General features: G+C 47.9%; 1 protein-coding gene across 1 annotated transcript in view; it reads right to left on the reverse strand.

Moving 5' to 3' along the window:
• Positions 1-990: 990 nt before the first annotated feature.
• The window catches only part of thsd7aa (thrombospondin, type I, domain containing 7Aa), an 87,859-nt gene continuing 75,259 nt past the window's right edge, over positions 991-13,590 (reverse strand). Inside the window, exons 21-28 of the mRNA XM_072705872.1 lie at positions 12,797-12,942; positions 12,213-12,387; positions 10,286-10,459; positions 9,945-10,040; positions 6,649-6,731; positions 6,143-6,356; positions 5,275-5,362; positions 991-3,198 (exon numbers count right to left, since the gene is read on the reverse strand). Of these exons, the coding sequence (XP_072561973.1) occupies positions 3,114-3,198; positions 5,275-5,362; positions 6,143-6,356; positions 6,649-6,731; positions 9,945-10,040; positions 10,286-10,459; positions 12,213-12,387; positions 12,797-12,942 (1,061 nt within the window). The 3' untranslated portion in view covers positions 991-3,113. The remainder of the gene's footprint in view (positions 3,199-5,274; positions 5,363-6,142; positions 6,357-6,648; positions 6,732-9,944; positions 10,041-10,285; positions 10,460-12,212; positions 12,388-12,796; positions 12,943-13,590) is intronic.

Genomic DNA, 13,590 nt, shown 5'->3' on the forward strand with positions numbered 1-13,590 from the left:
GCCTCTCTGTCAGGCAGTCTGATGGATGAGTCTGGGTTTGGCAGATGCCAGGAGAACTTTACCTGCCTGACTGCATTGTGTCATAATGTTTGGTGGTGGTATGGGACTGGTTTTCAGGGACTGGGCTAGGCCCCTTAGTTCCAGTAAAGGGAACTCTTAATGCTTCAGCATACCAAGATATTTTGGATAATTCTATGCTTCCAACTTTGTGGGAACAGTTTGGGGAAGGCCCTTTTCTGTCCCAGCATGACTGTGCCCCAGTGCGTAAAGCAAGGCCCATAAAAACATGGTTGAGGGAGTTTGGTGTGGAATAACATGACTGGCCCACACAGAGCCCTGACCTCAACCCCATCAAACACCTTTGGGATGACATTGTGAGCCAGATCTTCACGTCCAACATCAGTGCCTGACCTCAGAAACGCTCTTCTGGATAAATGGGCAAAATTCCCATAAACACTCTCCAAAATCTAGTGGAAGAGCGGCAGCTGTTATAGCTGCACAGGGGGGACCGGCTCCATATCGATGCCTATGGATTTAGAATGGGACGTCATAAAGGTTCCTGTGGGCAAATGGCCAGGTGTCCCAATGCTTTTATCCATGTAGTTTATCAAAACAAAATCACTACTAACATAACAATGAACAGCATTCCTTTCATTTCCCATTCACGCACATTCAACCAAATTCTTCACCTTTACGGCCATCAGAGGAACTTCATAGAAAAGCCTGTAAAGACATTTTGAAAATGGGCTTCCTCTTTTTTAAGCCAAAGGTCATGGGAAACACCACTGGTCACAAGAGAATTAAAGCAGGATCAAGACAAGCCTGCTGCCTCCGTCATTCCAGATACGAGTTACTGAGTTACAGTCACCAAGCTCAGAGGTGGGCAGGCTGACTGGAAACAGATTTTTTGTTTGGCTCATTTCCCGGGGCCCCATGACGTGTTTTTGCATTATAGGATAGTGAACTTTCAAAAGCACGACCAGCAGAGAGTGTGTGTCAGCATTTATTATTAACAATTGGTCAGATACATATACAAACAACCTGTAGGAAAATGACAACCCAGGATCTTCTCCACATGGAATCCAAATCATTCGAACAAGGACTGACATTTTTTACAAACATTTTGAGAGATCTTTACTGAAAGTTTCTGTGCGATAAAAATGGGAACTGCATAAATATAACTTTAAAATAAAAAGCTGGCAGTTATTTACAACATAAATTATTAAGAACAACAACAACAAAATATCTTGACGTTTGTGGGTTTTCCGCGTTGCAGGGGCAAACCAATTTCTGTCAGCTTTCAAGTTTGTGAATGACTGATTCGCAAAGGAGGAAGACCTCAGTGGACTTTAAATAAACACCAAATTATTTTAGTTATTTTTTTTCTTTGTTGATAAATACACAGAAATAATGTTTAACGTTTTAATAAGTTTGACATTTCCCTCAGAACATGTCAAAAACATATAAAGCAAAGTTTAGTTCCTTTAGCCTGTCGGGGGAATAAATTAGGGATAATTAAACAGGGAGCCTGACTTAAAAACATTTCAGTTCAGGTGGGGGGGTGAATACATTAATTGATACATTTTACATACTTTCGAAACCAACCAGCTGCTGCAAACTGCCGGCGTGACCCTGGCATGGCCCACAGTGTCTCCCTCTGGTGAGATTGGGTATTACATGCCCACTGACCCTGAGTAATCCACCTGTTTGTGCTCGTATGGAGGAGAAAAAAAACGAAAACCATGTACCTGCAAAAGATTACAAATAATAATTGCAGAACAGAAAAGAAGCATGCAGATCAGGCAGCTTTCTGTCACTCTTCAAGCTGCTCTATCATTCTCTTCTCACCACATTTTTAAATTAAAAACCACCTCTGACAACTGAATATCTCTTAAATAGCAAAGACTTAAAGAAAAAAATTCCGCACATAAAAAAACCGCAAATGGGCATGCTGATGGGGGCCGGGGGTCCCAGAGACGGATCCCTCACTGGAAGCCGGCACAGACTGCCGGGCCTCTCTCGGGTCCGACAGCAAGACCCGGAAGGACGCTCTAGGGCATTGCCGGCAAATTCCGGGGGTGGGGGGGGGGTACAGGGGGTTGGGTGATGCTTCATGAGACAGGCGGCGGCAGACCGAACTGGTCCTCACCCCCGGCCCTGCCCCGCCCCCACGCTCGGCATCATGGGAAACAGGAAATGTCCAGCTGGCGTCACCGTATGGGAAGCCATCGAGATGACAAATCCAGTCAGCCAGGCGGGAATTAAACACACATTATTAAATCAACTGTACAGACAACCAATGGTCAAGGGACCTTACAAAAACTGCCCTTATGTCAAACGAAATGTTTAAGTACAAATGAAACACAACTACTTCCTATCCTGCTACGAAATGTAACCAAAAGCTACTCATAAGAACAAAGTGGCGACACCAGGATGGTACCTCCCATGTCTACACTTCCTCTAGGACAACGCTGTACACCATCTGGTAAGAGGCCGCTTTCTCTGGCAATGCTAGATATAAATACATATCATGCTGCACTAATATAGTGCAAAATCGTGCCTGAAGGTGAAGTGGGAGGTTGGGGGGTAGGCGAGAGGCTGTAGCGTGTCTGCGATGTTTGTACATCTGGCCTTGCAGGACTGCGGCTGCTTTGGGTCGGGGGGGTGGAGTCAGGAGGCCATAAACCACGCCCACTTTTCTTTATGGGCGGAGCCGCCCCACCGCTCTTCCGTCCCGGCGCACCACAACAAGTCCACGCCACACGTATTTTGGAGAACAGTTTGCTTCATAGAAAGTAGTAAACAGAGAAGAAGAGGTGAAATTCCCTTGAGTCTGTAGAGTTCCTGCAGACTCCTGTGAGCGGAGGACTCAGAAGGACAGGAAGGAGTGTAAGGTACAGCTAGAAGGGTGCGGCTCCAGGGCGACGCGTATGCAAAGCGGCCTCAGAGGCAGCCTTTCCGTTCCCGTCCTCCGTCCCGCGTCAAACCGAATTCACGTTCTCAGGCGACACGTGTTGCGAGGGTGACGGCCAAACGCCCGGCTGCCCCTGGCTCTGCCCCGGGACGGCCTCGGAGTCCACGTGTGGCGTCTGTGTCATGCTGGGGGGGTACGCCTACATGTCAGCGTCCCCGTCGTAGGCCAGGGTCAGCGGCTTCAGTCGGTTGTTTTGTCTTCGCTGAGGTTTCTTTGGCTTTTTGCTTAAAAAAAGAAAAACATAAAGTGTTTTACAGGAGTCAATTGAAATGCACTGTCCTGTAGTGATTAAACTAATTTACTGCTATAATGTGGGTTTGTTTCTGGAAGCCAAGCGGATCCTAAGAAGATCCCATTAAGTCGGTAAATAAAAGGCCAAACTGTTCCCATGCAGGTGCAGGAAGAAGGGCGACATTCATGTTTTACATTTATTTCTTACTATAAAAGTGTTAAATACACGTATCCATTCAATCTTCCATAGCTGTTTATCCAGTACAGTGAATACCGTCTATCCCAGGCAGTGCAGGACACAAAGCAGGGGACACCCTGCACTGGATACCAGTCTATCAAAGATTAGATATTATAATACTTCATAATAATATGAAATATTATCATTTAACGGTTTCGCTTAACGTTATGTGGAATCGACCACACCCACCCGCACCCAGAAAGCACGCTGTGCACACGCACGCAGCCTATGGGCCGCGCGGAGCGTTAAGGCGCAGAGTCAGTGTGCTTTTACGCCTCCTATGGTCGCCATCGCCATTCGCTGGCCATGGGGACCCGGGGGCCGGGCTCTATAGAAGTACGGCCAGCCTAGCGAATGGGAGCACGGCTGGGGGAGCAGTCGGCCAATGGGTGCAAAAGGTTCCCCCGTGTGACCAGGGCGGGGCTTCGCTCATCCGGCCCATTTGGAGCAGTGTGATACGCAGCCAGCTGGTGCGATCCATCACTCTCATACTACACGCGTGAAACACTCAAATAACACGCACAGCATACACAGTCACACTGAGACACATACACACAGACCTGACCCACTGACACGCAGATCCACATACACACAGACCTGACCCACTGACACGCAGATCCACATACACACAGACCTGACCCACTGACACGCAGATCCACATACACACAGACCTGACCCACTGACACGCAGATACTCTCACACACTGACACACACAGAAAGCACATTTCAGCTTGAATGGAGACAGTAACTGCAGCAAGCTGATGAGGTCAGACAGCAGGGAACAGAGGCGGGTAGCCAACAGAAATGCAGACGTCACTCACCTTAATGATGACTACAGTGCATAAAACAGTACAGCAAGTTAGGTCACTGACCACACCTGGGGCACGGCCCCCGGTTAAGTTTAGACAGCTTATTAAATATAATTATAGCCATGCAAGACTGGAAAAATACAAAAAACAAGGCAGTTATTTATTGAAAGTGGGGATGATAAATCTAAAAGAACATCAGCAATGTGACTGTGAGCAAAGGAGCAGGGACACTGACAGCGGAACACGTTTATTTTCAGAACTGGGTATAATATAGAAAATGGACAGATGGAAAAAAAAATTTAAATAAGGAGGAAACCCTACTGATGGGGGGGGGGTTCATGTCTGTAATGTAATTTTATTGTATGTAACGGGATGAGGTAACAGGTGCAATAGCCTCACCAGACCACCAGGGGGAGATCAGTATAGGACACATTAACTGGATACATTTCTTTAGCTATGTCATAAAAGAGCAGTGACAGTTGCACTATAGATGGAGTAAAAACAAAATTATTTTATACTTCAGCTGCAGACAATTACATGGAACAAAATATCTAGATCATAAGTCAGCACACTCTGTTTTCCTGATTTATTGGGTCATACTATTCAGCTGACTTGCAGTGACACTCCCCCCCACTATTGTGGTGAAAGCGGCATTGATTGCACTGTTCAGTCAATTCACTGCACTGTGCTGTCTACTGCCTGTGCACCGCAGGCCGCTTGATTAGGTCACATGACTGAGGAGGCCAAGAGCTATGACCTCACTCACCTCTGACCGGTCACCGGGCATCCAGGAGGCGGAGCAATCGATCAGTTCCGTTCATTTCAATTTTATTTATGCGGCTCTTTTGATGAGGAGCATTGTAAAAAAGCACTTTACAGATTACGTCGCAGACAGGCAGTGAGGGTGAACATGGGGGGGGGGGGGGGGGGTGAACAGAAAGAACAAAAAACTCTCTTACAGAATAATGTGGAAAACAACATTTCTTGAATGACGGTGACGAGCGTGACTGGGGGGAACTTACCAAGCTAGGTAGGTCATGGAGATGATGAAGATGAGTAGCACCAGCACCCCCGCTGCCACGCCATACACCCACGTCTTCAGGCGGCCGTCTGAGGAGGAGGAGGAGACGGGCGAATCGGCCCACAGGTTAAACGCCTCAGCGACACCCCCGAAAACACAACTGCCGATGTGCATTATTACACCAAGCTTCTCCCCCAGGCTGCTGGTCAGCCAGTAAGATGCAGGCGTCGGTCACAATCCATGCTGCTGCTAATCAAGGCAGGTGTGGGAGGTGATTCCGATTGACGTTATTTGTGGCAACTGAGACTTGTCAACTGTCAAACTGTCCATCCATCCATCCATGCATCCATCCATGCATCCATCCATGCATTTTCTATACCCGTTTGTCCTATGCAGGTCACAGGGGTTCAGAGTCTATCCCGGAAGCTATGGGTGCAAGGCGGGGAATAACTGAGGACGAGACACCAACCCACCACAGACTGTCACAATGTGCATTTACAAAACAGTTTAAATAGAGTGAAAAACTAAAATATGGGCCAATAAATAAAAATAAATCAAATCCACAGGCCAGTAAATATGACAAAAAAAAATTCCACATTACATTCACTATGGCACAGATGTACTTGGGACCCCAGTGTTTTAATGGGTTTCACCAATGGTCTGGACACTCAGTGTTTTATCCAACAGGGGGCAGTAAAACACAAGTTTCAGGAGCTCTAGAATTAATCAGAGTGCTGCTGAGTTTACTTCGAACTTCCAGCTGATTCATCAACAAAAGCTGAGTCTTGACCTGTTCAGATCACACCAGTTTTAAGGTGGGATGGAATTGTGTGTTTTTTTACTCAGTTTATGAAAAGTGGGCAGCTCACCAGCTCCAAAGGGCTGCAGGAACCAGGCGCGACTGGATCGGCCAGGGTGACTGATGGAGGGCTGGGTGGGACTGACGGCCCGGATGGTCTTCACGTCGGCCTTGGTGTCGCCCACCGTGGGGATCTCCAGCACCGGGATCAGCGTGCACTGGTCAAGTACTCCGTCCGATGTCATCACCTCTGTGTAACCCTCCTCGCATCCACACACTCCAGCCTGTAGGGGGTGGTCACGTCCAATCACTCAATCACTGACAAATCACTACGCCTCCTTACTCACAGAGCCTAATGCCCACAATGATTACACTTAATTGCAAAGCATGCTGTTTTTAATCTGTATATTTAACTGTTATATAAATGGGTGATTTTTTTCCTCACACTTTTTTTCATGTTAAAAAACCAGTTCCATCGTTCAGGAAAGAAAAACACAAAGTGTTAGAGTTTGCCAAAGTGATATTTCCAGTTACCAATCAAATCTCTCAAAATCGACATATTCTCTGCGGATTTACCTCAGTGCAGATGGACCGAAGCTTGTCACAAGCTGGGTCACATGACCTGTCAGAGGCCGGTTGGGTGACATGGGGACACCCGCCTGCGGGTCAGAGGGTAACAGTGAGCATCCAATCAGAGCACCCCGCGGCAGGGAAACAATGGAGTGTCACTCATCTGCGCGGCACGATAAAACGAGACAGCTAGTACCGATATATCACCATTCCCGGTTTATATTGCCGCCAAACTCCGCAAGTCGAGCAGCAGAAATACCTGCTAGTCTGTCCTCACTATCATCCCAGCAGAAATACCTGCAAGTCCGTCCTCACTATCATCCCTTAGCACTTAAATAAATAGTTCAGCAGTGGATTGGGACACCCATACTCGCGTTCCAGTCCAACCATCATCCCCAACCACAAAAAAAAAACAAAAAACAGTGACTTAATTAGACAAAAATCCCATCCGCTATAAATGAAAGTGTAGACAGAACACAGCAGCTTGGCTGACGTCTAGTGAAAAGTCTGTCTAGGTCAGTCACACTACAGGGAAGTAAACACAGCATGTGAAGCCAGGCCTGTGTGTCTCTGCTACCCTTCAGGATGGTTAAAAGGCTCTTTCAGGGCAGAGCCAGACGGGAAGGTTTGGGCACGAATTTTGATTTTTTTTGTCTGCCCTGAAAACTGTCAACTGGCTTAAGGAGACGTGTGAGGATGCAGCCTGGAAACAGCCTCCCTGCCCTACTTAACTGCGCTACGCGTCATTTGCTGCTAGGTGTGACACATGAAAGGCGTCGGGCTCCGAGCGGTGAACATTAAAGGAGGCGGGGGGGTGGGGGGGACATTATTACGGAGGCACAGCTCATCCTGCTTCACCCAGCGAGGCATTGACGTTAAGTTCAATCATTACATACCTCTGGGTGTAGCGTAATTACACAAGCCTGTACGCCATTTAATTACATACAGGACGAACCACTACATACATCTACACGTTGTGTGATTACATACATCTCTCAGTTAATTGCCTGCATCTCCATGTTAATAACATACATCTACACGTTGAAACATTCCCTACACCCACACGCTGCTGACAGTAAGGCCCGTGTTCCGGTACTTTCTCAGCGTTGATCGTCACACGTCTTCGCCCCCAGCATGCCCAGAAAGGGAGGTGAGGCCACCGGTCCGTGCCCCCCCACCATAATCACGTCAGCTTACTATCAGCACTCACACAAAACAAGGAACGCCAGCTTCCCACTTCCCATCTGCTCCGCAGACATATAAAATCATTACAGCACACGCTAATCATACTCCAGGGTAAATATTACTATCTACAGAGTGTAGCGATGAGTCACAACACAGCTGTAGCATTCAGGCATAAAAGTACTCGCTCCCTCAAAGACAACACCAGAACACAGCTAAATCAGGCCTAGCAATAAAAACAAGAGAGAGCAACAAAAGCCTATTTAAATCGATTAATTGCACTTTAATTTGAATGGGGACAAACAGCTAAATTTAATCAATCGTACAAGGAGGGTAATTACATTGATCATGTGGCAGACAGTTCAGATTCTTTGTCTGTTCCAGTACCCAGAGTGCTGAGGGCTTTTAATTTGAAATTCCCGGCCTTTCTGTACATGCATGGCCACCTTCTGGACCAGGGTGCCGAACTCGCAACGACGCAGGTCAGCAAATCGGCTCTGAAGGTGCGAGTGTGACATTACAATGGAGTAAATCTCACCCCCCCACCCGCCCACCCACCCACCGATTATGTTCCAGTGATTCAGGTACCTGAAAACTCAATATCCTCCCCATTCCTACACCAGAGCAGGGATTTGATGAAAGATGCTTTAATCATTATGTTATATTGCTTTGGTCATATCTAGATGAAATATTGCTTGATATTTATCTCCTTAGGGTCACTGTGGCTGGGTGAGCAGCAGGTCTGGGGGTCTGAACGTGAGGTCCACTCCCTATCTGCTATTTGGGGGGTTTCTTCTGGGTTCCCCGGCTTCCTCCCGCAGTCCAAACACTTGCAGTTTGGCAAAGTGCTGTTTCTTGGAGCCCACGGGTGAGAGCAGGTGCTCTGTGATGGACTGGCATCGCTTAGAGGGGGTCCCCTGCCCTTTGCTGCCTGCGATAGGCTCCAGGCTTTCTGTGCTGCTCTGGAGTCAAACTTGGGGCCCTCAGGTGGAACACAACCCGCTGTCTTATTTCAGGTAGGGTTAGGGTTAGGGTTAGGATTAGGGTTAGGGTGAATGTACAAAAAAACCTGCCATTCTTACATCTTTCCACTTGAGGGAGCACTAGAGTACTGAGGGAAGACTATATTTGGTGCCACTACCAAACTCACAGAAAAAGACAAAGGCTTGCACAGGAGACCGACATCAAACACAATAAATGGACTGCTGGCAGGATGGAAGAGACAGGCGTGTTTTTGGCCGCAGTCGGGAGAGCAGCAGCGCAGCTGCGACGGCTAACCTACTGTAAACCGCACTCTGCTGGCGAGCGTGAGAACACACGCAGTGAGCACTGCGCAGACTGCGCGACCCAACACGCCTCATGCTGCGGAGAAACGCGCTCGCAGACAGGATTTCAGGCCCGACTGATGTTTTCTGAATAACCGCGCAGCGATTAACTGCAAAAAATGGCCCGGAATGGCAGCCACCACAACGAACCTCAGACGGCGGGCAGGGGAAGTTCTGTTTACTAGAAATGTCACAGTTTGTTGCCATGTACTGTTAGTCATGCATTATACCGTTAATCATGTTTTGATTACCACCATCAATCTTTTGTGACTGTTTGTGAGGGTTGCACACAAAGAGAATCAAAAAATAATCAAGGGGCTCCCACTAGGATTAGGAAATCTTCGGGGGGGGGGGGGGGGGGGTTGACATCACTGCTGTTTTGCATGGAAAAGAGGTGATTTTACTACATATTTGTACATAAAATGTTGCAGATTACAAACTCAATGGCTGCTTTATCTAGTACACCTACCTAGTACACCTACCTAGTACTGGGTAGAACCCACTTGTTCAGCTTCAAGGGCTGACAAATTGTGTTTTCACTGAAGCCTTTCTGCACCCCACTGTTGTACTCAGCTTTTCCACTTGTGGACTTCCTGTTAGTCTTAACGAGTCTGGCCATTCTCCCCTGACCGCTCTCATTACTAAGGTGTTTTCAGCAACAGAACTGCCTCTTTTTCGATGCTTCTTTGTCTCCTGCACCATTCTTGGTGAGAAAATGGCAGGAAGGCTGCTGTTTCTGAGATGCTAAAACAACCACATCTGACACCCACAATCACACCGCGTTCAGAGCCGCACCTGTGACGTTCAGTCCGTCAGAGCGCTGGCACCAAACCTGCCGCGTTGATCCCCTCCACGTACTTGTCATCCACCTGTAGTCATAGCACTTGCCATCTGTGTGAAGCAGAGACAGCAGCTGAGACACGTGCATTTTATACGAATATGTGATGGATAGTATTTGGCTTTTGACAGATCAAGCATAAAAGTGACTTCAAATTCTTCCAATTTGAACTTAAGTCAGGAGGTTATGAGTCTTGGATCACATACTTCAGCACTACAGACAGTACAGACAACGGGGTCTGTAAAATGACCCTAGTTAGGACTCTTAATGTGAATTTGATGATGCCGTGACCTCTGACCTGTGCACGGCCGGGACTCCCAGTCCTGCTCTGGACACTGCAGCAGGTTCTCTGGCTCCTGGGCGATGACGGCCCGCGAGCGGACCTGGACCGAGCCGAGCCCCAGGTCCGCCCCGTTCACACAGCTCAGCTGGCATGGGCTCCAAGGCGTCCAGTCCGTCAGGTAGCAGTCCCCTGGAACCGTGTCGGGACCATATTTACAGCTGTATGCGTGTAATGACATGAGCACAGCTGTGCGCCAGGAGACAGCGTGAGGAATAGCAGCAGCAAGGCGCCGGTTTCCATGGCAATAGATCACCAGCTCCGCGCCCACCAGTGGCCCAGTAATGAAGCCCAGCTGGCCCCATTTGGTTTAATGGCTTTGTTATTGCTGTTAAAGGGTCAGGTGTCCAGACTCGGGGAAAAGCGTGTCCATTTGAATCATGCCGTCATGCTCCTTGGTCATGCCTTTTCTTAAAGGGACCTCGTCCCTATTTTATGGTTCATCTCTACATGAAGGTGATCCTCTTTGGTTCATTTAGACCTTACTATCATGCTCCTAGGTCATGCCTTTTCTTAAAGGGACCTCGTCCCCATTTTATGGTTCATCTCTGCATGAAGGTGATCCTCTTTGGTTCATTTAGACCTTACTATCATGCTCCTTGGTCATGCCTTTTCTTAAAGGGACCTCGTCCCCATTTTATGGTTCATCTCTGCATGAAGGTGATCCTCTTTGGTTTATTAGGAGCTTACTGTCATGCTCCTTGGCCATGCCTGCAAGCCCACCAGCACTCAACTGACCAATGCTAACATCTGCTACTTACAGTAGCTGATACTTTTATTCAAATTACACTTACAATTGTACCTATTAAATACTTATTTGTACTTCTGAAGAAAAGTACTTACTGCTAGAACAACAAGCCAGCTATTCTGCTTACAAATACAGTTACGGGCTAGAGAATAATAAAATATTAGTTTAATTCCAGTTCAGTTTGTCTTTATGTGGCACCAAACGCTACTGCAACCTACATGACAGTTTGCCTTTTAAAAATAACATTAAGATGTTAAGATGTCTTCCAGGGAGCAGAGTTCCAGTACAACTCAACGAGGTGTGACTCAGTTGGGAAACTATATATATATGTATACACATACACACGTGCATAAGCACTCACGCCCTTGCACTCGGCTTTCACTGTCACCACGTGCAGCAGCACGAGGTTGTCTCGCTCCTCGCTTACCACGACACGCACCATACGCCCGCACGCCTCACCGGGTCTGCCACTAACGTGCGTTGGGGTGAAAAACTTGTCTCACTTATTTTTAACAGAGTACCCATAAGCCAGTCTATATCCACAATAAAAAAGACCTTTTTTAATACGTGGGGAGATTTTTTTAAGTCAAAAGACTATATATATCCATTATGTACTTCATGATAACACGGCATTGCAATTGATGGAGGTGCTAATCTTGGTCTTCAGAAGCTACCGTTGAAGGTTACATGATTCACATACATCTACCAAGCTTCCCAAACCCTCTTAAACCTTCTTATCCAAGCTCTTTAGTTATCAGGGATTAATTTGTAAAAGCCTGCTCATTTGTAGCCCTGTGGGATCTATAAATGTACATCTGGAGTGCATGGTCAGCAAGTCCAGCATGAGCATTACAAAGTGAAGGTGGGTGTAGTGAAGGTGCAAGACCGTCACCAGGGGGCGTCGGTGAGCATGATCCTCGGGACCCGCAAAACCTCTAAGGCTGAATCACATGTTAGCAATTGGATTTAGTTCAAAAGGTGAAGACCAATTGCTGATTGGTCAAATACAGAATCGTTCTTGCGGCATGGCGTGAAGGTGCAGGGTCTTTAATGAATCACCATCTTTGCAGATATGTTACATTGTGAAAAGCATCAAGAAGAAGACGATAAAGAGCCGCGATGAGGACAGGGGGTTACCTGGGCAGGGCACTGTGCACACCTCTTCCAGGATGACCTGCTTGTCCCCGTCCACCGACAGCTCCACGTCTCCACACAACTCCTCGTCCACCGCACTGCCGTCCCCCTCCCCCGAGCCGTCCGTCACGAAGCACGTCACGTTACGCCATCGCAGGCCCGTCCCACACTTGGCGTCCTGGCGAGACACGTGACCGGCTATCAAACGAGCGCCCGACAGCGGCCCCTTTGCAGGAAACATCCCCTGTGGGTTCAGTGAATTCCTAACAGTTATGCTCTGTTGTTACATTCTGACTATTAAAGCCCAGAAAAAGTCCATCTAATTTATTCTGCTTCAGTCTTGTGTCAGGGGCTGTGAGCCCTTACAGCTGACATTGTTCTTCTTGTTATCTCTCATTATACTCCCTGGTTGGATATGCAGGAGACAGAGATAAGGCAAATGGAGAGAGAGAGAGAGAGAGAGAGAGAGGAAGGGAGGACAATAGACAGATAGACAGACAGATTGACAGCCAGGCAGACAGATGAATGGACAGATAAGCAGACGGGAGCACAGAGACACAAACAGACACACGGACAGAGGAGCTTACCTCTGCCCTGCACTCTGACCAGGAACTGTAGCGCCACCTGTAGCACGGCCTCACAGGACAGGGCTTCCACTGTTCCAACTGAGGGGGACACGGCCGCCCGTCCCCCTGGGATGCCTGGGTCACAGTCCTCCTCCTCCACATTTTCCCTGAGGGAACAATTGGGGTGGGCAGGGGGTACAGGAGAATGCCAGTGTTAGCAGGGAGTGCAGGGATTGTGGGTGAAGGAGGGGCAGTAGTTAAGGAAGGATGGCAGTGAAAGAAGGACAGCAGATGGGAGCTCTGAAGGTGTAATTTAATTAAGCAGGTAAAGAGGATTGTACAGAGAGATGGAAATGCATCCACGCAGCATCTATAGGGAAGTCCATTCCCTCAGGGCTCGCTAGGACGCCTGAAAGACCCGGCATTTTCCATCAAGGCCTCGTAGCCATAGTACAAGTGTAACTCCTTCAAACGAGTGAAGTTTTGCCGGAAAAAAAATAATTCAGCCCCCTGGCAACGTACGGCATTTGACTGATGGTCTTCTTCTCCAAGAAGCGAGAAAACCGAAGGCCATGAAATCGCTTCAGCAGTTTCTGGGTCTGAGCAGGGTGATTCCACCGCCTGAAACCACGGTGAGCGCTCGCCGCTCTGAATCAGTAGCGGTACAGCAGCTACGGCTTAGGGGCAGTGGGGAGCAGGAACGGCGCACTCTCCTGCTCTCCCTTAAAGAGGGAAGCCTGGGGTGAGTCTTTGTTTTTATTATTAATGGAATTTTATTAAGTTTCCAGCAAGTCCCCCAGTGGGATGGTGAGTCT

The sequence above is a fragment of the Paramormyrops kingsleyae genome, chromosome 23, assembly GCF_048594095.1.
Source record: "Paramormyrops kingsleyae isolate MSU_618 chromosome 23, PKINGS_0.4, whole genome shotgun sequence".
Lineage (NCBI taxonomy): Eukaryota > Metazoa > Chordata > Actinopteri > Osteoglossiformes > Mormyridae > Paramormyrops > Paramormyrops kingsleyae.